The 24,868-nt window shown below is 43.2% G+C and overlaps 1 protein-coding gene across 5 annotated transcripts; it reads right to left on the bottom strand.

Moving 5' to 3' along the window:
* Window positions 1-76: 76 nt before the first annotated feature.
* Window positions 77-23,021, bottom strand: AMZ2 (archaelysin family metallopeptidase 2). Of its 5 annotated transcripts, none has more exons than XM_044983904.1 (7): window positions 22,901-23,021; window positions 19,031-19,313; window positions 17,505-17,678; window positions 15,634-15,762; window positions 5,743-5,906; window positions 2,800-2,976; window positions 81-1,992 (listed from the first exon to the last, which is right to left on the bottom strand). In XM_044983904.1, the coding sequence occupies exons 2-7, from the start codon at window positions 19,311-19,313 to the stop codon at window positions 1,846-1,848; spliced, it is 1,074 nt and encodes a 357-aa protein (XP_044839839.1). In that variant the 5' UTR covers window positions 22,901-23,021; the 3' UTR covers window positions 81-1,845. The 5 variants fall into 5 exon arrangements, with proteins under 5 accessions (XP_044839840.1, XP_044839841.1, XP_044839839.1 ...); XM_044983902.1 differs by lacking the exon at window positions 22,901-23,021 and adding an exon at window positions 22,795-22,889; XM_044983903.1 differs by lacking the exon at window positions 22,901-23,021 and adding an exon at window positions 22,382-22,602.
* Between the last annotated feature and the right edge of the window lie 1,847 nt (window positions 23,022-24,868).

The following is a 24,868-nucleotide window of genomic DNA, read 5'->3' as shown; positions in this document are numbered from 1 at the left end:
ACTTTCACACCTCCTTTAAATATTTCAAACTAAAACTCATTGAAAATGGAGTTTGGAAATACACTTTCTTTTTATGTAGAGGGAGAAATTCCGGTGCCTGTGAATTATCACAGTATTTAAATACAAACAAATTAACATTTAATTTTTTAAAACATTGTCATTTTAAAAATAAATATTTATCCATTTAAGATTTAGGGTGAAATCTTGGCCCCACTGAAGTCTTTTGGCCTTTTCCATAGTTTTATCCCTAGTGATTATCATCAAATATATGCCAAACTTTAAAAATATAACAAAAGCAGAGATGTAATGGACATCCTGTGTGGATTGATTATTTCAAAACTGGTGGAAACAAAAATCCACTGATAACACAAATAAAGGTGCCAAGGGGCCTGGAGAGACCTGGACCTTGTTCTGCAAACACTTAAGTATGTGAGTAAACTTTATTCACCCAAGAAATAAGATTAATGACAATGGGAGTACTCATGTAAACCAAATTACTCCTGTGCTGAAGTGCTTGCAGGATTAGGCCCCAATCCTGCAATCCGATTTGCACAGATGAACCCCTCTTCCTGAGCAGAGCATACCCTCCATTCAGTATAATCTGCCCACATTGATCAGATTACAGGACCACAGAATGGAAGCTCTATGGGGTACAGATTGTATCCTTTTATTAGACTATCATGTGTCATTTCCACAAGCACAGCACGATGGAAATAATAATAGCAATAAATATTAGAACACATTGTAAACTGATTTAAATTTAAAATCATAAAATGTTCCTTTGGAATATATTTTTCCATTGGAATAACATTGGTTTATTTATAAATTTAAATAGAAAGCTAATTACTCATAATGCATAGGGATTGGGAAGGAAGCACAAACGTACCTTTGTGAAATAGAGTGCAAAAATAATCCAGAAAATTGTACACAGTGTGAAATCTGGCCCAGCAGCCTTGCTTTGGGGTGATGATGGGAAGAAAGCAATTTAGCAGCAACAGACTAAGGAAGTGTCCTAACAGGATTATATAAAGAAAACTGAAAGCATAATTGGGTCTTGGTAACTGTAATTAAAACAATACCCTGCCACGGGAAATTAAACCCATCACACACAACACATCAATTAAATCTATACTGCTTTGTCTCTTTTAACCAGGTTCTTTTCATTCTGTTCCTAATTTAAAAGTACCCAGACACCATTTCCTGATTCTCTAGGAGAAGACCAAGTAAAAACTCACTTTGGTCCTGATCCTGCAAATGACACTCCATAAACAGACCCCTGCACCTACAAGGAGACAACTACAGGTTAGGGGCCTTTGCGTAGGGACTATATGCAGGTACTGGGGATGGAATCCTCTCCCTGATTTAGTGACAGTGCCTGGACAACTTGCACAACCACTCCACATTTACAGCTTCAGTGACTCCTCATTGTCCAATGCTCCTAATTTTCCAATACTAGAAAAAAAACTAAATAAAATAAACACCACAATCCTCCGCAAACATTTAAAATATGTATTTTTAAAACTACACGTTAGGCCCTGTTTACAAGATGTTAAATGTTCTTTTGTATATTGCTGCATTTAAGATTAAAATGTACCTTGATTTCTGACATGAGAGCAGCAGAGACCAAATATTGTAAGGTCATGGCAGAAATAGCTACTGTCTGGGGAAGGAGGGTATAAAGGTTAAATGTTCAGCGACAAAGGGATGGATTTTTATTTAAAGATCCTTACAATGCAGTGGATGATCCATATCAAGTTACAACAGTTTTAGAATTAGTCAGTCTGAAAGTAACTCTTTAAATAGAGAAGAATGATTCCCCTTTGATACTACATACCTCCTACAGCTTTATTTCTGCAAGACATCAAGACATTTTAATACCCACTTTTGACACTCCTTAAATGCTTCCACAGGTTTCAGCAAGCCCATCTTGGCTTCATTTCTGAGTTCAGCATCCATTCCACTACGATCTTCATCCATCCACCCCAGTAAGGCCTAGAAAAGATACGCAAGCTGAATGGCCATTCATGTTTCAGATGAACACTGGACCAAATTAAAATACTGAGCAACTCCAAAACTGTTCGCTCCCTCTCTCCATTATATTCTATTGGTAACAACAAATCCAATTTACATTGATTAGGATCTTTTCAACAGGCCAACTGTGTATACAGCTATTCTGCCTTCCATCTTAACTACACAGAATTGTCATTGTAAGTAGCTGCTTCTCAAGCTCACTACTTAGTAGAACAAGTAAACACTTAGTTTCCAATAAACCACAGGGCCAGTATTCTGCATAAACAATCATCTTTCTTTGCATGTCTCAAACCACAGTTTCCTCCTGGGGCCATGAACGTCTATGCTCCTGATTTTTTAGTCTTGTAAGTACTGCAGCAGGGGACCAAAAAGGCACCAAGAAAAAAACCAGACACAAACTACAGTTTCCATAGCAATGTTTCAAACAAAGCAGCAGAAACAAATGCAAGAAAAATGTTTCTTCCTTCTGTGTGCATTTGTGGGATTCACTCCTGCAAGGGGTCAAAAGGTTAAAAACTGGGATTGGATAATGCATGCTAATTACTGGATAATCAAATTTCATGCTCTTTGGCATGGGCAAACAGCCACAGGGATCTGTAAGGAATCCCCCCATATACAGCGTTGCACAAGTAGTCAAGTGCATCATGACACAGAAAGAAGATTTTCATTTTCTCTGAAGCATTAACTATTGGCAGGGTGCTAGACCCACAGGAGAGGTGGTCTGTTCCTCAGTGGCAAATCTTCCATTAGTAAGCAATATCTTTGTACCTGGTATCTCTCCACAATGCGAAAGCCAATGGCAGACTTCAACTTGTGCAGACAAATTGGACACAGATCCAATGGGCGTCGGTCTGATTCCTCCAGGTGATTGGAACCCTGCATCACACACTGCAGCCACTGACAGTGATGGAGTCCAAAAATGTGCCCAATCTCATGGGTCAGGGTCTGAAACACAGGTCTTATTTTGTAAATTATTGTAATCTATACTTTTCCCCTCTTTCTTCCACTCTCCCTACACTGGCAGTACCCATGATAGCACCTTACAAAATGGGCCAATGATAAAACGGATCCACTTCCAACCCACTCCAAGACAGGGCAACAGACCTGGTACCAATTTTAGTTACAGAAAAATGAAGAGGGTAGCCTTGTAGTTAAGGAAAGGAAGTGAGTGTTCAATTCCCAGTCCTGCCACAAACTTCCTCTGTGAACTGGGTGAATCACAATTGCTTTGTGCTTCAGTTCCCCAGCTGCAAAATGGGGACAGTAATGCTTACTTTCTTCCATCCTTGTTCTGTATTATGGATTTGGGCTCTAAGCTCCCTGAGGTAGGGACTGACTCTTCCTATCTGTTTGTACAGCACCTAGCATAGCGAGGCCCTAATTTCAGCTGGGGCCTCTAGACACTGTTGTAATAAAAACAAGATATCCCGCTCCCCAGACTACGCTCAAGGGATTTAAAAAACCCTGATGTTTGTTTATCAGGATAATTCTTCACACATCTGCATAGTGCTAACATCCAGGGAGCTCAAGGTGCGTCACAAACAATAGCAAGCTAAGACTCGCAGCCCCCGATTGACCCGCAGAGGTTGAGTTTACCGGCATTCAATTTAAGGATTTACTGTGTTTTATTTAGTTCAGTCAATATTGAGCACAAGGAGGCATGGTCTTCCTTGATTTGGAAATTAAAACATATTGATTAGGTGAAGTGATTTCTCCAATTTAGAAAAATGCACCTATTGTTCCCTCTAGGTCCCCGGACAAAGGCTATCAAACCACATCCATCTACTGACAACAGGAACCCACTAACAACAACAGCAAAGAGTCCTGTGGCACCCTATAGACTAACAGACGTATTGGAGCATGAGCTTTCATGGGTGAATACCCACTTCGTCGGATGCATATAGTGGAAATTTCCAGGGGCAGGTATATATAAGCAAGCAAGAAGCAGGCTAGAGATAACGAGGTTAGCTCAATCAGGGAGGATGAGGCCCTCTTCTAGCAGTTGAGGTGTGAAAACCAAGAGAGGAGAAACTGCTTTTGTAGTTGGCAAGCCATTCACAGTCTTTGTTTAATCCTGAGCTGATGGTGTCAAATTTGCAGATGAACTGAAGCTCAACAAAGACCTTCCTGCAGCTAGAAAAAAAATCTCAAGCCCTCAGGTATTCCACAGACACCATCTCTTCTGGAAGAGGGTGATTAAACAGATAGGCCTGGAGGTTACTGAACAGGCCCCATCCAACCAAAGTGAAGTAGATTGGTAGTGGATCCAGATTAATGGAGCTGGATCCAATCCAACCAAAGGGCTCTTAGCAAACAAAAGCCCCTCCCCATTGCAAAAACGCTCATGCCACTCCTGGTTCTCTGCCCCATCAGTGCTAACCCCTGCTCCCCAGTCCTCACAGCAAACACCAACACTCTCTTGAGATGAACTATATCCTTGGAGCCAAACTTTGTCACTTCTTTGGGCCTCTTCCCAAACCAGGGTTCAGACTGACGGATCTGGCTTTAATCCCCCCTTGCCAAGTACCCTCTACTGAGAAACTCTGCTCCCATATACTACTCCTGGGGGAATTCTGTGCCACCGTGTAATGCAAAATTTTGCAGAAATTAATGTTGTGCCCACAGAATTTCCTTTCCCCCACAGAAATGGGCTGCAGTGCTGCTGGCTGCCACCAGAGGCCACAGGACCCAGCAGAGCCCAGTTCATATATAGAAGACACTGCCGGCAGGGAGGGAGTTAGAGGTTCCCCAACAGGGGCACTTCTCAGCACACCCTGAGGGAAGGAGATGGCAGCGTCCAGAAAACACCACACAAGCCTGGGACCAAGCATCAGGCTGTTTATCCCTTGGGATCTCTGGGCTTTGAGGGGTAGGGGAGCAGGTGTCTAGGCTGCAGGGGCCATGCCTGGGCTCTGGAGGTACCCTGCAGCTGGGCTGGGGCGGGGGGGGGGGTTCAGGTGTATTAGCTGGGGGGGGTGGAGCATGGCTGGGCTCTGAAGGGGAAGGGTTGTAGGTGTCTGGCCCCCAGCAGGGCTCTGTGGGAGAGGGGGCAGAGAAACTCGATTGTCATAGGGGTTTCTTTAACTCTCTACTCCTGGGAGAATATTTTTGTGTCTCTGTATTGTTACAGACATACTTGCTGACAGGTACTGTTAAATAAATTACCAAAATAATTGAAACTGGTGTGATTATGTAGTGTTATTTTGACAAATAAAATTTGCAGAATTTTAAAATTCAGGTAAGGTGCCTTGTACTTCAGTTATTCCTGCAATAATTTTGATTTGACAACTCAGAAAAATCAGCACAGTGGGAATATATTGGACTCACTACATGGAAGTTCTGGATTCATTATTTGAAAAGGAAATGTACTGTGATTACGTAGTGTTATTTGGACAAATAAAATTTGCAGAATTTTAAAATATTGCACGCAGAATTTTTATTTTTTCAATGCAGAATTCCCCCAGGAGTAATATATACAAGTGTAAGGAATATCAGCTTGAACATTCCACCTGATCTCAACTGAAGGGCTGGAGGATGAAGGGTCAGATTCTGCTGTCATTTACATTGGTGTATCTCCATTGACTTCACTGGAGTTGCTCCTGATTTACACCAGCAAGAGGAGAATTAAACCTTTAGAAACAAAAGCTATTTTTATTTCCAAATAGAAATTTAAGGCTTTCAATAACTCTCTAGAGCCCAACAGGCACCGACCTTGCAGGACCTCAGAAGCAGCATACTGTTGATTGCAGGAGTATAATAGCCATCAAAAACTGAATAGTCTGCTGAGGGAAGCTTCTTGACATTCTTCAGTCTGCCTTTGTAGCTCACACTATAAAAGTCACTGTCATACCTGGCAAAGCTGAAGATCCCCATTCCTTGAGAAGAAATAAAAAAGGAATTCTATTAGAGAAGACACCTTCACAGTTCAGGGCAACTGCCCCTGTATTCTCACTCCGCAGTCCCTTGAGGGTGCATTCTAGGCTTTTGGGCAGCCATCTCTCTCTCCCTCCTAACCAGGGGTTTTCCACGCTGTAGAGTTCCCTGCCTACACTGATATTCCCAGCAAGCCAGACTGCCTATAACAGGCCATCGTCTGTGCATTGGTTTCTCTGTGAAGACTCGTGAAGAGCATAATTGCCAGCAGTTATAAGTTGAGCCCTACCCACAAACACAACTGTGATTAAATTTACAACGATCTGAAGTCCTAGATTTGCTATTTTAAGTCAATGCCAAAAGAGCACTTCTGTGCATCTAACACAATGTAACCCAAAACACAGAAGTCTTCAAACACAGGAAGCATCAAAATAAATAATAAACATTGTACCCTGCGTTTTAAAATCACCATTTTGCTTTACCACGTGTTCCAGTGAATGTACCCCTCAGTTTATGGCTCAGCACAGAAGTACAAGTAGATCTACCCTCATCTATTTCTGAGCAAGCTAGCTACTGTTTAGCAGAGCACTGGTTTAAAGCCCTGGAAAGCAGTACAAAGAGCAGCCTCTCAGAAGGTAGAAGAAGTGCTTACATGTACTACTAGCGACCTCTTCTGGTCACAGAAGGATTTGGCAGAGCTCAGAGCAAATATCTGAAAAAATAAATACAAAAAACTTCTTGTACTCAAAAACGAACAGGAGTACTTGTGGCACCTTAAAGACTCAGTTTCCCTTGATGTTTAAAAGCCCAATTAACCTTATTCATATTGAGTAGCATTTCCTCCTTTGTGTAATCCCATTGATTTCATTAGAACTACTCATATGAGCAAGAGTTGCAGATGTAAGTGCTAAATAATTGTCCTATATTGACAGTGTAACACAATCTTCAAAAACGGGGAAAACACATACTTAGGATCCCATAGCGCACATGATTTTGCACATGCACAGTCTTTAAAACAGGCACATGGATTATTACTGTTAATATTTTGCACTTATATGGTGTCTTTTCATCTCACCATGCTTTACAGACATTAATTTCACGTAGGGATACACTGTGGCACAGGGAGATTAAGTAATTTGTCCAAGGCCACAGAGAAAATCAGGAGAAAAGGCAGGAGTAGTATCCAAAACACCTGGCTGCCTGTCTTGTACCTTAACCATAGGAAGATATTATTGAAATGCATTACACTACGCAGGATCTATGCCACAGATACAGTACATTTCCTTTTCAAATAATGAATCCAGATCTTCCAATATATTCCCACTGTGCTGATTTTTCTGAGTTGTCAAATCAAAATTATTGCAGGAATAACTGAAGTACAAGGCACCTTACTACTGAGCACTTCCTGTATGACAGGTCCCTGTGAAAAACAATGTAGTGGGACACTGAACATTACTAGGCTATTTATGTCCTTTTGGATGTTATAATTAGCAATGTGATGAAGAAGACATACGGCCAGCGCCTCGCATTATTATTCACTGAGAATGGAACATGACTTTTGTGGCACCACTGATTCACAGTGACTCAGAAAGGAATGGATGACTCAGGTTGTCAAACACAATTTACAAGGCTCCCTTCCCCACATTCATGTGTGTAATTATCAGGGGTATTTGGTACCTACTTTACATTAACCACCCCAGGTTGCTGTAAAAAACAAAAACAGTCCATTTGAAAATCTATTCTTGCAGGATAAAATCCTGATGTCATCAACAGAAGTCCTGCATGTAAGAAGTCAGCAGGCCTACACCCCACATGATCAAAAGTTTCTACTGAGAATCATTGCTGATTTACAATAAAGAGAGAAGTGCTATGTATAGTAGCAGCAGAAAGAGAAACAATAATGTACACACACAAGAATGTTCAGGGCCTTAACTCTGCAATGCAGCATGGGAGTTCCACACCTGGCTCTCACTCCTCGGGTTTGAGGGGGGTACAAGTGATACAGGGGAAAAGAACTTTGCCACAGAGGGAGGAATCGTCTTGTGTTGCCCAATAATGACCCATCTAGCTGACCATGTAACAGCAATGAAGGGCCTCCAAAAAGTATCCATCCATGCGTATCCTGTCAGAAGGATGGCTGAGTTAAAAGGCCTGGAGGATGGTAACATTAAAATGGGGAGTGTGAAAGCAAAACTTTCCAGCCTCCCTAAGAGACATGGCCCAGCAGGACACAGCCATTCCCAGGGAGAGGGACTGACTTAAAAAAATAAGTAAGATTACAATCACAGTTAAAGCTCCTCTTGCACATAAAGAAAACACAGTACAATACAAACAAGTAGCAAAAAGGGCAGGTGCCCCTTTTCTAGGGGTCAAAAGGAGCGTTCTAGCTCTGCATTTCCCAGCTGTGTGTGTGTCTCATTCTGACGTTCCACTAAGGAGCTTTAGATCTGATGATTTTCCCTGTGTGGTTTTCTCCATGACACAAAGCAGGACAGATCCTGAGAGGTACCAATCAGCTACACCGCCCAATAAAGTCAGCAGGTGTTACAGTTATTCAGCACCTCTGAGGAATTTCACCATCATGTTTAAGTTTACAGACAAAAAATGCAGACTGCCAGACATTCAATGTAGCTTGAGAACTTGGGGTGGGATTCACGACAGTACTTAGGCACCTAAGACACAGTTTGGGCTCCACTGCAATCCACAAAATTCCCAGCAAACCTTGTAAGTGCCTAAACTCTCTGGACACCTAAAGTTTTTCAGGGCAAAAGTTCTCTACCACTGTGAAGTGATGCTAAATTCTATAGTGCAGGAGCTCTGCAGAAATGAACTCAAGTGGTAATTCTACAAATTGTGAGAGAGTCTCCAAAATGTGTGCGTGATGCCGTCATAAGATAGGTTTTGAATATGGGCACTTTAACATCTTCCCAGTGCATTTTATCTAATTGAAAATCTGCACAACAGCAATTATGAGTAAGGCTACGATTTAGTCACGGAAGTCACAGAATCCGTGACTTCCAGTGACCTCTGTGACTCCAACCTACGTTGGTTGGGAGCTGCAGGGTACTCCACGGCCCGTGGGGGCAGGGAGCTGCGGGGTACCCCTGCCACATCTGTCGGCCCTTGGATCTCCAAGCCACCACTGGCAGCAGGGTTCCCCACAGCTCCTGGCTGCCACAGAGGAACCCCCAGAGCTCCCACCCACCATGGGTGCTGTGGGCCTCCGGAGCTGCCAGTGGTGGGGGAACCCCTGAGCTCTCAGCCGCCGCAGGTGGTGGGGGCCCCCAGAGCTGCTGATGGAACCCCCAAACTCCTGGCCACCACAGGCAGTGGGGAACCCCCAAGCTCCCGGCCGCTGCGGGCCCCCAGAGCTGTGGGTGGCCAGGGGTACCCTACAGCTCCCAGCTGCTGCAGGCAGCTCCTAGTCCCTGCGCAGCTGCCCCACTTCAGGCAGTCTGGACCCACGGATCCCCATTTTGTCGGGGATATATTTAGTAAAAGTCAGGGACAGGTCACAGGCAAAAAAAGAAAAATTCACTGAAACCGTGACCTGTCCCTGACTTTTACTAAAAATATCTGTGACAAAAACTTAGCCTTAATTATGATACTTTATACATTAGCAATAAATACACATATTGTTTCAGCATAAAACTCCATGTATCTCAGATTGTATATGTCAAATGGTAAACTAAACAAAGTGCATCCAAACAACACATGCAGTTAGTCAAAAAGCCCCGGCGCTGCATGTAAACTACTGTTTTAACACCATTAATGCTCTCCACAAACTTCAAATAAAGTGTTAAAGACTCCACCAGATTATTTTACACTGGTCTCAAACTTCACTCAAATTTTAAATTTTGAGTTTGCAAATTTGGAATGGTATCAGGTGATTTACTGTATAATAAGGGATTACAGACTTCTCTCCTAAAGCAGGATTACGAACAAAGGTGAACAATGGGACATTTTCTGTCTGCTTAATGTCAAAGAGATAATACGAAGAGATACCACTATTTCTTAGTTAATTTTAGCAATTGCATATGGGCTTCTTTGGCACGTGAGTTTATGCTCAATTAGCTGAATTTTCAGAAGGGTCTCAGCCATGGGCTTCAGTCACCAATGTATTACTCCAGTTTTAAAGTTGGCATAACTCTACTGAAACTAGATGAGTGGAGTTACACCACTGCCAGAGGGACATTTAGCAATGGGGAAATCAAGCCCCAAATCTTTATCTTTGAATCTGCTGTTCAGCCCATGGAAAAATTTGCAATTTGAGCACAAACAGCATTTGCTTCGCATTCACAATTCATCTGAGTGGACACCAAACACAAACACATGTTGTCACAAATACATGGACCACTGCTGAAGATGTGGTCTGTGTCACAGAAACCAAACACAATGATCCATACTGCCAGGCAATTAAAAAACAATTATTAAAACAACCAACTACAAAGCCAGAAGCCACGCTTGATCCTTACTTGATGTTAATTTGTTTAAATTGCTCATGAAAGGCTGAGAAAACAGAACATTTATTTGTTTTTATTATATTTTCATCAGGTTTAGACAGATTTTTGCCTCCCCAATCTATTCATTTTAATTTCCCAGTTGTTGTAGAGGAAGCCTAGGCACCTCACTCGACTTGGTGGATGGCCGGGATATTCTTGGATTTTCTAGGTGCCAGAAGTTAGGTGCTGTGTTGTGTTGCGTTGTAACACCTAAGTCCCTTCATGGATCCCACCCTCTATGCTTAGCTATTGAATAGAACGGGTGCAGCAGAGTGAAATGGGTGCAACTTCCTTTTTAGAATCTCTGCCCTTTCTGAAGCACAGCTACGTGAATACAGATTGCTATTGTTAAATGCTATTCCAGCATTAGCCAGGACATACACCTCTACCCCGATATAACGCTGTCCTCGGGAGCCAAAAAATCTTACCTCATTATAAGTGAAACCGCGTTATATCTAACTTGCTTTGATCCACCGGAGCACACAGCTCCGCCCCCCTGGAGTGCTGCTTTACCGCGTTCTATCCTAATTTGTGTTATATCGTGTTGCGTTATATCGGGGTAGAGGTGTAGCTGGTATACGCAGCACACACTATGGTGCAGGTGGAATTCCACCTTCCATTCTAATCACTCCTTTTCAATTAATAATTATTTTCTTAAATTAATTTATTTTAGGCTGAAATTTGGCAGGCTTTGTTGAAGCTCAGAGGTATTTTGTGGCTGTGTGTGTATAAAGTTTTATTAAAATCAGTGCAGACATTTTAACATTAAAAAAAAGACCTCTTCCAGGATGTATTATAGATTGTATTAATCTTTTACAGCCTCCAAAAGCATGATAGGTGCCTTGCTGTATCAAGCAGAAGACACAGGCCTTGCCTCAAACAACGTACAATCTTGACCCTGAGCACCTCCATCTCCCATTGGCTGCAGAGTCTCTCAACATCTCCCAGGACTGGACCACACTTTATAAGGCACAAGAGCAGGGGATAGAGTTAAGGCTGAGCTTTCAGCTTTAATGCAGAGATTCCAACTGATGGCTTATTTTTTTCAAAACTGCACTATTACAAAATATCATTAAAAAGGTATTTTAAAAGTTCCCTAAAAGGGTAGATGGGGCTGTTCCAGGCAACTCTAGAAGTTTATGTTTCTATTTCAACTAAAGAAATATAGTTCTTGATACTTGTCTCATTTAGGGTTCAGAGGTCATCTCCACCTAATAAAAATGCTCTCTGAAGGCACATTTTGTGGCAGGCAGGCAGTTCTGAGGTTAGGAGTCCAGTAGCACTGGGAAACACATCCTTTTAAGGCAGCTCTGGATATCAGTGAATGAGCTTGTGCACTGGGCCTATGTGCATGGTCCCTGCATTTCATTTAGAATTTGGTTCAATGTTTTGGTCCTGTTTTATTTTTGTCTTATTCCATTTGCTCATTTTGTTTTAGTTTTGGTTTGGAGTGATTTTGTATTTTGACTAACATTTGGTGTTCCCAAGTTTTTGATCATAGCCATATTAGGGCCAATCCTGAGACTGATGTCAATGGCAAATGAGCACATCCAAAGCCTCCCAGAATCAGGCCCTAAGCTGTATTGCTTAGTTCAGGAAGGTACTTAAGTGTGAGGCTAACTTTAAATGTGTGAGAAGTCTCATTCAAGTCCACAGGGCTACTCACAAACTTAGTCACATGATTAAGTGCCTTGCTGACTTGGAGCCTGAGCCAGGTTTTGTCACAGGTGATGCACAGATAATTTAGATTCCTCATTTCTAGAGTCACCTGACCAATATAGGGGAAATAAAAATAAAAAAGGAACACTGAAATGGAAAAATACTGTTTAAATTAAAAATATACATAACGGGGCCAAAATTTTAACTGTGAACCTTTAAGGTGAACATAAGTCAATTGATTCTTTTCAAACAGTATTTTGTTAAATAAGTTAGAATCTCAATTATGAAAAAAAGAATCAACATATAAAAAATTCCAAATTCACCCCATGTGTAAGGAAGGGCAATTCCACTGATTTCTATGGGAGTTTGGCAAACAGAGTGCTTGTTGTATCAGGCCCATAAGCCGGGAATTGAAGAATGAGTCAAATCAGAAGCACCTATGCAAACTGGATTTGATTGCTAGCAATCTGACTCTGGCGAAATAGACAGAGCTACTTACACTGTGCTTTGGACAGATGTCAGACCAAAATCTACTTGCACTTATGTCCAGCAATCCCCAATGAAATCAATGCAGCTGTCCAATTATAACTGAGTACAGAATCAGGCCCATGGCAAGATTGCTTTTTATGCCAACTAAGTCTTGCAGTTAAATATACATGCCCACTAAGCCCTGCTGCTAAGCGAACCATTTTACCCTGTCACTGACCTGATCAGATTTTTGCGAGCATACATGTTTTTGGAATAGCTAAGATGAGAAAATGTTTTATATTTTGCTTTGAATACCACAGGCACTCTATTTTATGGTGAAAAAGCCAAAGAACAATATTTTGAGATGTAGATTTTTGGGTATCATAGACTAAAGGCTGTTGTGGTCCATGAAGTGAACTCATGGTGCAAACATGCAATCAGGACAGAGAGGGCCTGTGTTTTCTTTCACTAATGCAGGAGTCACTCCATTGCCCTTGATGTACTGACTCCTAATTTACAGTGAACTGACACCAGACTCAAAATCAAACAGTCTAAATGTTATGATGACTTTATGCATTAAAAAAAATTACATTAACAATCATTTGGGTTTTTTGCAACAGCGAAAGTCTATCACAACCTAGAGGCTCAATTAGTACCCCTAGGGAATGCCAAATTCTGATTTTATGTGACCGGGAGATTTAGGAGTACAAGGAAGACTAGATCATAAGACTGCAAGATTTTTTTTTTAAAAAGTTATTTTCATTTAAAATTGTACACAACATAAAAATGTACATAACATTACATCTGCTGCGTGACTAACCTGTCAAAATACTTCTAATTTCCAGTATATCTAGTGAAAGACATCGCCCACATCTTAGCCTGTTAGATAGAGGGTGTGACAGTTCTTAGTGTACTCAAGACTGAGAGTCACCTTGTTATCCCCTACCTCCAGCGTGAGGAAGTCCTGCCACTGCCTGGCTGGGCGTCATCTCCCTGACACCATCAGCCCTTCAGCCACTCAAGCCCTCTCCTCTTGGACTATGCCAGCTCTAACTTTCCCTTGCAGGTGAATAATAGGTGCACCCCAGTCCCCAAGTTCCTTTGGATCATTCCCCTACGACACTGGCAACTCACAGAAATCCCAGATCCTCTGCTCCCGAAGGAGCAGTGTATTTAGGGTGACCAGACAGAAAATGTGAAAAATTGGGACGGGGGGTGGGGGGTAATAGGAGCCTATATAAGAAAAAGACCCAAAAATCAGGACTGTCCCTATAAAATCGGGACATCTGGTCACCCCAAGTATATTCCAGTTTTATCTTAAACCACCGCTCCTGTAAACCACACAGTCCTTATGAGCACTGAAATAAAGCTAATATTGTTTTATTGTAAGAAAGAATAAAGATTTAACTAGAAACAAGAGAGCAGTGGAAACATATGGTTACAATGCAAAACAGAATCACAAAATGTCAACTTGGGTCTATATTTATTAATAAATACCTTTCCTACCAAATAAAGTAGGTTTCCCCCACAAAGTTCAGTCTGTTGCAGAGTTGTCTAGTTTACCAAGAAATATGATGCAAACATGAATGAAAACACCCTCGTTCCACAAGGAGTTTCTTTAGTGAATGGATCCAGAGGGTCTTTCCTCCTGTTATAATGAAACCAACCTTTTGTTCCTATTCAGAGTCAGGGCAAACCCCTGTCTTGTTGTAAAGTCCCTTTTTTTAAACCTTCAAGTGGTTTCGATTGTTTGCAGTTGCCTCTGATGGTTTCCCATTCAAAGTCTTACTATTGCACAAAGCTAAACTGAGCCTTGCATTGCATCCTCGGCTAAACAGCAAGGGGTGACGACTCCCCCACCCTGGAATAGGCATTAACCCCAGTGACTAATTTTTACTGCAAGTCATCAAGCATTCTCTCTCATTTCATATATATCCATCCCATACATACACCTCACAATGATTATGAATCTTGACAAGTTATGAGTCTTCTGTAGATAGCTTATGTTTCTCTCTATGGATAAATACCCTGTACACTGTTTGGTGTACTGGGTTTGTCTGAGGTGAGAGTTGTCTGCAAAGAACAGGGGACCCTTTGCCAAGGGGTTTTGGTGTTGCAGAAGGTTCTCAGAGTCTTTGTAGCAGCAACTCACTAATTTTGGCTGTTCTTTTTCAGCCCACCCTCTGCTTGTAGCAGTAAAGAATCAAAGAAAAATAGGCGATTTGGACAGACATTGACATGTTCTGAGCTGGGTTTAAGTTGTTTGGGCAGCAAAGCCTTCTTTATTTGCATAAGATTTTATTTTAAAAAGCAAATGCATTGTTTACTTACCAGAGTATGAAAAATTACATCTTGAAAATGTGAGCTCAATTTCTTTGGCACTTCTGTAACTCTCTAGACAAACACACAGAAACCAACACCAACCCTACTGTGTCAACCAAAAAATCCCCTTTATGGCTGTGAACTTATCCAACAAGATTCAGTATAGAAAGGGAAACATATTTAAAGTTATGAACAAAGTTTTAGGGCAAGATTACGCAACCTATGGCATGCGTGCCAAAGGCGGCACGCAAGCTGATTTTCAGTGGCACTCACACTGCCTGGGTCCTGGCCACCAGTCGGGGGGCTCTGCATTTTAATTTAGTTTTAAATGAAGCTTCGTAAGCATTTTAAAAACCTTATTTACTTTACATACAACAATAGTTTAGTTATATATTACAGACTTATAGAAAGAGACCTTCTGAAAACGTTAAAATATATTACTGGCACGCGAAACCTTAAATCAGACTGACTAAATGAAGACTTGGCACACCACTTCTGAAAGGTTGCCAACCCGTTTTAGAGATTTTTCTTTTAACAGTAGATTAATCAAAACTGTTTCTTACTTTTTAACTGTCTTTTGAATGTAGTGATTTTGAACTGTAAGAGTTCAAATAATACCACATACTATTTTAAAAATTATCTACCCATAAATTATATATCAATTCAATTAATATTTTTCCATATTTATCATATTTTATACACATTTTAATAGTAAATTGATTCCTAGCATTTTGGAATCATTTTAGTTTTCTCCACTGATATACTCCAGACATAATACCTTCTGTCAAAGAGGCTTGGCCAAAGACAAAATTCCAGGACTCCCTTGGATAAAGATCTATCATTGTTATCCCAACAATACAGAAAGCATCTTCTGGCTTTTTCTTCTTTAGGTATTTCAAGAGGTCCCCTGTATAAACAACAGAAAACAATTCCTTTCAGGAGAAGCATGTGTCACCACAGAAGAAACCTGTGAAAGCAGTCATAGGATTATGCCAGTGGTTCTCAACCAGGTGGGCACTCAGAGGTGTTGCAGGGAGTACAGCAACCCATCTAGATATTTGCCTAGTTTTATAACAGGCTACATAAAAAGCAGTAGCAAAGTCAGTACAAACTAAAATTTCATACTGACAATGACTTGTTTGTACTGCTCTATATAATATACACTGAAATGTAAGTACAATATTTATATTCCAATTGATTTATTTTATAGGGTAAAAATGAGAAAGTAAGCAATTTTTCAGTAATAGTGTGCTGTGCCACTTTTGTATTTTTATGTCTGATTTTGTAAGCAAGTAGTTTTAAGTGAGGTATAACTTGGGGGTACACAAGACAAATCAGATTCCTGAAAGGGGTACAGTAATCCAGAAAGGTTGAGAAGCCACTGGATTATGCAATGTAGGGGTCCAGCCACATTATCAAACTGAAGCCACTAATGCTGCTAACATGCGGTCAGACTCTGTAAAAACCCGCCATACACAGAATTTCCAATGGGAGTTCTGTTTGCAGGATTGGTATCAGGATGAATTGGGGCTTGTTAACACACTGTATTAGTGCACAGAAAGCTACAGCACACTAGCTTGCTGTGCACTAAGTCACCACGTGGACCCTGCTAAAGTGCACTGAAAGTTTCATAGTGAGCTTTGGCAAAGCAATAAGCCTAGACAAGCCCTTAGGGTAGATAATATTTTTCTATTCAATGCAGTTTTACAAGAGTGGTCAGGCTGCTTAATAAAGGTAGATGCTTGAACCTATTGCAGGTTAAAAGTCCTAAAAGTCAGAGGGACACTTGATGGTCTCAGCAAAGTTTCTAGTAGTCACATCACAAAAATCACCACCATGACTGACATTCTAAGGGTCAAAAAAGATAACATTAGAAACAGAAGAATGGCCATACTGGTCAGACCAAAGGTCCGTCTAGCCCAGTATCCCGTCTTCCGACAGTGGCCAATGCTAGGTGCTTCAGAGGGAATGAACAGAATAGGCAATCATCAAGTGGTTTCATGGCAATATCCAAAGAAATTGTATCTCAGTCCAAACTAGCTGGACATCTATTTGATCTTTAGACTCATACATTTGTGTTCATTTTAAATAACTAACGTTCAAGAGAAAACTACTTGGCTAGCTGACCATTTGGTTAGTTTAGGGAACTTAGTGATCAAACCTGAATGCACTACCATGTGTTATATTGATATAACAGAATGACTCAACTGCTTTTTCGAAGCCTGATGCAGATGCTCTTATTTGAATGAATCACCCCACTGATGGCAATGGAACTACTCACATGAATAAAGGTTGCAGAATCAGGTCTGAAACCAGAGCTGGGATTAGGCTCTTGCATTACTGAGTCCTAGACTTATGCTCAAACAACTAAGCGACACTTCTCCACTACACTGTAAGTCACATGACTGGAGATTCTGGTGAGCTGCTGACAAAGAATCTGAAGTTATCCATCCTTCTCTCTGTCTGCCTATGGCACTGCTATAACCGCCCCCCCCAAACTGTAGTATCTGAACACCTCACAATCTTTAACGTATTTATCATCACAACACCACGACTTAAGAGTTTCAAGAAACTCAGTGTTCATTTATTATCCCAATCTTTTAGCAATGAGCTGGTTCCGAACTTGATGTTCTTCTCCTCCCTACATACCTGCATGAATCTGTAGATTGTATGTGTACTCATTCACTCGAAAAGCACAACCTGTGTGTGAAACAGGAACCGGCTCCAGGATTTTTACAGAGAGGCCATAGTAAAAGGCTTCACAGTAATCCTTCAACCATTTCATATAATCCTCCGTACTAACTTTGGTGTCCCCAAAAGAACCTATATAAGCAGTCCAAAATAACATCAGGTTATAAACCTGCTATGGCAGTTCATCCAGTCAACTCATATTTTTAAAAAAATCCCCCAAAAGAATGACAACTTTAATATTCCGTCTTATTTCATGTTTGTTAATGAACATCACATTTACCCCCAAGTTATCAAAAGAAAATACGAGCAATATTATAGAACACAGAACAAACACAATTGTAACCTTTCACCATTTCCATGCAATTCCAAGAAAGCCTCTCTTTATTTTATTAACTTCTATTCCCTTAGCCTAAAAACAAAGTGACCAAGTTATTCTACTGCAATACTCCAAGATACTACATCTCATAAACAATGATACAGCCATGTTTGGGATAATTATTGTACAGTAATGAAGTGGGAGGTTTGTTTGTTTTTTAAATAAGGGCATTGTTTATCACGGTCAAGTGCTGAGATACACGATATTAAAAAAAGCCAAACAATACAATGCTACCCACAAGAGGCAACACAGAAACTGACGTCAGTGCTGTAGTCTGCAATAGTGAATCCATTACTCATACCTGTAATTAAAATTTCAGCTTTAAGAGTAATGGCAATTCCCATAAATACTGATCAAATATGGATGGAGTAGGGAAACTGAAGGACTGAGTTTTAGCATATTGTATTTGTTTTTTTTGTTTGTTTTTACCCTCAATGGGTTTCTTTTCCCAAGATTATGACTGTTCCTGTTTTTCTTAAAACACATTTTTATACACAAGTTAATCAAAAACTGTGAAAACTACCAGGAATTATGATTTAAATCCATCTATATTATTTACTGTGATCCTCAATGACATGTCTCTATGCAACATACTACGGAAAAAACATATTAAATAACAGAAATTTGCATTTGTATAGCACCTTTCGTCCAAAGAAACCAAAGCACATTGTAAACATTAAGCTTCACAACACTCCAGTAATGCTTAATTAAGTATTCACCATTTTGAAAAGGGGTAAACCGAGGCACAGAAAGGCCTAATCCTACAAGTATTTATGGATGAGTTTACCTCTACTCACATGAGCAGTTCCATTGACTCTAATAGGACTACTCGGATGAGTAAAGTTAAGCACATCCATAAGTGCTTGCAGGATCAGGACTTTAGTGAATTTTTCATAACACCATAGCTGAATGTCTGAATCAGGAATAAAACCCAGGAGCCCTGACTCCCAAGTCCCCTGCTCTAACCACTAGACTACTTTGTCTGAGATCTACTGTAAAGTTTTTTTATTTGAAAATTGGAACATAACACCTAATTAGTTCATATTTAATGGGACAAGCATATTAAAGACACAGATGGCTTGGTTCAGCGATCACAGTTAGACATTACCAATGGGCTGTACATAAATGGCACTTTTCCGAGATGTCGGTCTGCTTCTGTAAGGATCGTTATAAAACTGTTCAAAGTCCTGGGTGGGCTCAGGGTGTGAGGAGATCCAGTCTGACTCCGAATGAAGAGTGATGGGTCTGAAGAGAACACTGTCTGGCTGAAACGCTTCATTCAGCAAACGCTTCTCCCTAGACTCAAGATTCTCATACAGCTTCACAAGCTGTGTGTTCTTGGAGATCAATGCTGTCTTCAGGACCTGCTCAGAATGTTTAATTACCTTCATCTGACCAAAGGGAAAGAGATAAAAGACCAAAAGCATTTATAAAATCCAGGTTTCATACCTAGCATGTATTCTAAACAGCTTCCTTCCTTCCTCTACCACCACCTGATGACCCCTAGCTTCTCATTCCTTTTCTGAGGTGTTGGTAAGCTAACAAGCTGTTTTCCACAGCCTGTTGCTAGCTAACCAGCCAGGATTGCTGAGGCACAGGCCCTTTAGCTTCCTCTTTTCCCTACAATTTCCATACCCAGCCCCTAAACACACAAGCAGCTTCTGCTTTTTGGAGGGGAGGGGGAAGTGACCAGCATGGGAAAGTTTTGCTACAAACTCACAATTCCCAGTCTAGTTCTATGTATTATGTCATTCCCTCACGTCATTCTCTGCTTTAAAAAATCCCTGTTGCTACTATATCAGTCTAGTGCAGGGATTTTCAAACTGGGGGTCAGGACTCCTCAGAGGGTCATGAGGTTATTACCTGGGGTGTCGCGAGCTGTCAGCCTCCACCTCAAACCCTGCTTTGCCTCCAGCATTTATAATGGTGTTAAATATATTAAAAAGTGTTTTTAATTTATTAGGGAGGTTGCACTCAGAGGCTTGTTATGTGAAAGGGGTCACCAGTACAAAAGTTTGAGAACCACTGCTCTAGTGGCTCCCACTCCAACAAGATCTTTAGAACTGATTCTAATCTCACTTGCTCCAGTGTAAAAACAAACAAACAAAAACAAACAAACAACAAAAAAACAGTGCAACTCCCTCAGCTGACTTCAATAGGTTTATGCTGATGTAGGAGAATCAAGACCAGGAAGCTGTTTCTTCTGTAAGCTTAGTCAATGCTAGCAACAACTGACTGAACAAAAGGCATTGTGATAAAAAAAAAAACCCACAAACAATTCATCATTACGCAGTGGGTGAAGCACTTATCAGTATAATACAAATGAATGCCAATTTTCTCCCCCATAAGGACACTTCTGTTAATCATCCACCACTTAAGATAGTATCTTGCTATTTCATCTCTTGCTTCTCCCTGTACCTTCATCTGTGATTAGCGGACTCTGGGCTTTGATAACAATTGTGCCTGCACTGCAGGGTGTATTAGGAAATATAAAGTAGACTCAATAATTAAGAGTAACAAAGAGTCCTGTGGCACCTTATAGACTAACAGATGTATTGGAGCATAAGCTATAAGGTGCCACAGGACTCTTTGTTGCTTTTTACAGATCCAGACTAACACGGCTACCCCTCTGATAATTAAGAGTAGAACATAATATAAACATATATGTAAATTTATGAGAAAGGAGATTTTATAGATGATATTTTCATTCTCCTAACAATGTGTTACAAAAAGTATTAGGCAGGATTGAGGAGATTTTTGAGGAAACAATGTTGATACAATTAGTACCAGTCCATTGTGCACAAAGACTGTATTTTATTTTAACACACTTTTGATTGTACTCGTTGCTGTTTTTTAAATGAGAAAAAGAAAAGTATCAGATGCAGAGAAGAGGGACTATTTTTTTTTTTGTGTTGGTCAGACCTCAAAGGGGGACACTGAAATTCATCCCTCATGCCTACACATCCCATCCCAGGGTGCATGGGGTTAGTACAGAATCCACCTCACACCTCCAAATACATACCCTAATCCCATAACCACACACCCCACAGCAACCCCAATTACTTCCCCACACAGACCCCATTACATTCCACTACAGCCACACGTGTACAACCCACATTACACGTCCCACACATCAGTCCCAGCATCCCCACTAGTTAGGGTTCTCAACCCTCTGGGATTGTCTTGCAGTCTCCAGAAATTAAAGATTAGGTCATCTGATGAAACCTCCAGGAATATGTCCAACCAAGGCTGACAATCCCTCGCCCCTCATAGTGGCCCACACACACACCCAGCATCCCCCAACCATACACTCCTCCCAGCGTTGCCCCTTGCCTCCACAGCATGTCTCCCACACCTCTCCTAGCATCCCACCGGCCCCCACAGCACCGCCTGCTTCCCCCAGAACATGCCCAGCACCCCTTGCCCCCCACAACCCTACCAGTACCCCCAGCCCCCCCCAACCCTACCAGCATCCCAAGGCCTCACAACACCCCACACAACCCTCCCAGCATCCCCAGTCCTGATGGCACCGCCCCCAACCCTCACAACACCCCACACAACCCTCTCAGCACCCCCTGCCCCCCCTCTCAGCAACCCACACAACCCTCTCAGCAACCCCCACAACACCCCCCCACCCTCTCAGCAACCCCCACAACACCCCCCCACCCTCTCAGCAACCCCCACAACACCCCCCAACCCTCCCAGCATCCCCTGGCCTCACAACACCCCCCACAACCCTCCCAGCATCCCCAGTCCTGATGGCACCGCCCCCAACCCTCACAACACCCCACACAACCCTCTCAGCACCCCCTGCCCCCCCTCTCAGCAACCCACACAACCCTCTCAGCACCCCCCCTGCCCCCCCACCCTCTCAGCAACCCCCACAACACCCCCCAACCCTCCCAGCATCCCCTGGCCTCACAACACCCCCCACAACCCTCCCAGCATCCCCAGGCCTGATGGCACCGCCCCCAACCCTCACAACACCCCACACAACCCTCTCAGCACCCCCTGCCCCCCCCCTCAGCAACCCACACAACCCTCTCAGCACCCCCCTGCCCCCCCACCCTCTCAGTAACCCCCACAACACCCCCCCCAACCCTCCCAGCATCCCCTGGCCTCACAACACCCCCCTCCACAACCCTCCCAGCATCCCCAGGCCTCACAACACCCCCCCCCAACCCTCCCAGCATCCCCCGCCCCCCCAACATCCCCTGGCCTCACAACACCCCCCTCCACAACCCTCCCAGCATCCCCAGGCCTCACGGCACCCCACAGAACCCTCTCAGCAACCACTACCCCCGACCCCTCCAGACAGCCCCACGGCACCCCCACACCTATCCCAGCGTCCTCTCTGCCTCCCCTCTCCGCATTCCGCCTGCGGAACTCCCCTCGCCCCGCCACCCCAGTGCGGCCCCACACCGCCCCGCCGAGCGGCCGGGCCTGGGCGCGGCCTTACCCTCCTGCCCCAGCGCCCGGAGGCGGGGCCCTGTCCGCTGTCCCAGCGGCGCGGCAATCGGCAGGGGCGGCTCCAGACCAGATCCCGCCCCGCTCCGAGTCCCAGGCGGGGCGCGCCCAACCCGCCACCCCGCGGCCCGTTCGGCCGGCGTCGGGTCCTAGCGCCTCAGAGGGACTCAAACCTCACGGGCGGTTATAGCGGCTGCTGGGGGTGAGGGGCCGGAGCTGCCCCTCCCCGCATTCCCATAGGGGCCCCCCACATCCTCCAGACCCGCGTAGTGCCACGCCCCCTCCCCTCAGCCTCCCCGCACCCCATAACTCTCCCCCGCAGACGACCACCCCCCACACTCTTCCCAAGCATCCCCCTCGGCCCCTGAAGCAGAGCTCTGTGGTGCCAGAGCTGGCCTCCCTCACCCCAGAAACTGGTCCAGTCACAGAGATCGCCTCCCCCACCATCGCTCTCCAGTATCCTGGGGCCAACCCAGCCACAACCCAGCAAACAAATGACTTTTTCCATCACCAGCTCATGATTTGTAATGAATTGCAGGTGCGACGTCTTTGCCTTCCGGGCTCCGAGCCTGGAAATCCCACTCGCTCCATGTTCTCGAGCTTTTCTCGGCAGCCACAAGGGTTAGATAGTTCCTTGAAAAAGAAAGCAAGCTGAGCTCCATGTGCCATCTCTTGCTGCCAGCAGCTGGGGCTTTAAAGAAATACACCCCCAGTCATAAGACTGGAAGAGTAGCCAACTATGCTCCCTATTCCAGCCTGAGCAATGCTAAACCCTGGCCTTGTTTGCATCAAGCATCACAAGGACCCCACCCCTAACTTTTGACCAACCCAGGAGCGGCACCAGGGTTTTTGGCACCCTAGGCGGGGGTCCTTCCACGCTCCCGGTCGTTGGTGGCAATTCTGCGGCGGGGGGGGGGGTGTGTCCTTCCGCGCTCCGGGTCTTCGGGGCACTTTGGCAGCGGGTCCTGGAGCGAATGAAGGACCTGCTGCAGAATTGCCGCCGAAGACCCGGAGCGCGGAAGGACCCCCCCGCCGTCGGAATGCCACCCTCCCAAATCCTGGTGCCCTAAGGAAGCGCCGGCCCTGGACCAACCTAAGTTAGGGCAGTTGCCTGGAACTGGGCCCCAGATGGGGTGGATGGCCTACTAGGCAATGACCCCAAAGAACACAGGTTTACGTTATGCAGCTTTCCGTACCATTTCTGTAGGGATCTAATCCTGGCCATGTATTTCTCTTTTCTGGTTGTTTAAAACTTCCATAGGGATGCCCAGAGGGGGCAGGGATGGAAGAAAAATAGTGGCATGCTCCCACTCGAGACAATAAAATGAGACATTACCCACAGTGGACTATTGTTTCTCAAAATAATATGATCATCTCTCTTCTTTCTTGCATATTTTGATCAGTACTGCAATAGTTAAAACAAATATTTTTTTTTATTGACAAGCTACAGAGCCAACACATTGCAGAAGTACTGCTTTAGGCTGTATGCAGTCTCAGACAGATGTCCTTCCACCAGTTTGTACTTGCTTCAAAATGGAAAGATTTTCTTTGCAAACACAGGGGCTACAGACTTTTTATAAACGAAAGCTTAAATTCTGGAGCATGAGAAAACATCCTCTTTTAAAAGTACTACCAGTTGGGTAAACTTCTGCAAGCTAGCTCAATTCAATCCCAGCAGCTGTATTTGAGTTGTTTGGAGTCATTTAATTGTATCCAGGGAGCCTTTACATTTCTTATGAAGCCACTATAGGATACCAGAACTCTCTCAACCTGTTGTGGCACCATAGTGCAAGTGAGTGGAGTGTTATTTTAAGGCTAGATGATGGGAGTTCTGCATTCAGATCCCTAGACAGATGAGGTTCAAGACTGATGATGGCTGTGGGATTTTAAAAAGGCTCGTGACACAGGGCAGAGCCACATGAATGGCTCAGAAACAGCATTGCCAACAATTACTCTTTAAAGGAGGAAGGAGTTTATGGCCTCGGTACCCTTAGTAAATCTGGATCCACGGCACTGGCAAAGGCCAAACTAGAGAGCTCACATGTGATTGGGCTCTAACAGGACACTACCTATGCTGATGGAATGACAGTCTAGCATTTAGGCTGGCAGTTAATGCCCAACTCCCATGGATTTGGGCATCTAACTCCTACTATATTTTTCACTCCATGGATCTGATGAAGTGGGTTATAGTATTCTGTCAATCTGCAGAAGACAGCTGTCCTTCTGTGAAACCCAACATAACTCTTGGAGCTTTTCTCTCAGGGCAAACTGCACCAATTTAACTAAATCAATTGCTAAACTGATGTAATTAAAATCAGTGCAGCCCCCTTGGGTGGACACAGTTACATCAGTTAATTAATATTGATTTAGCTTAATTCAATTACCTAATACTTAGTTAAATCAGTGCAATATCTGTGTGTGTAGACCAGGCTTAAATCTAATGAATTTGCAGGATTTTTCCTCGTTTTGGGCAGCTTGG

The sequence above is a fragment of the Mauremys mutica genome, chromosome 12 (assembly GCF_020497125.1).
Source record: "Mauremys mutica isolate MM-2020 ecotype Southern chromosome 12, ASM2049712v1, whole genome shotgun sequence".
Classification (NCBI taxonomy): domain Eukaryota; kingdom Metazoa; phylum Chordata; order Testudines; family Geoemydidae; genus Mauremys; species Mauremys mutica.
Note: the sequence above shows the minus strand (reverse complement) of the source record. Positions and strands in the feature narration are given on the sequence as shown.

Excerpts from the sequence above, each read along its gene's own strand:
- AMZ2 (XM_044983902.1), bottom strand. The coding sequence starts at position 22,836 with ATGGTGGGGGAGGCGATCTCTGTGACTGGACCAGTTTCTGGG. Across the intron at positions 2,977-5,742 it reads TGCTTCTGAGGTCCTGCAAG|ACCCTGACCCATGAGATTGG; the intron begins GTCGGTGCCTGT and ends CCTGTGTTTCAG. Across the intron at positions 1,993-2,799 it reads GCATTGTGGAGAGATACCAG|GCCTTACTGGGGTGGATGGA; the intron begins GTACAAAGATAT and ends TATCTTTTCTAG.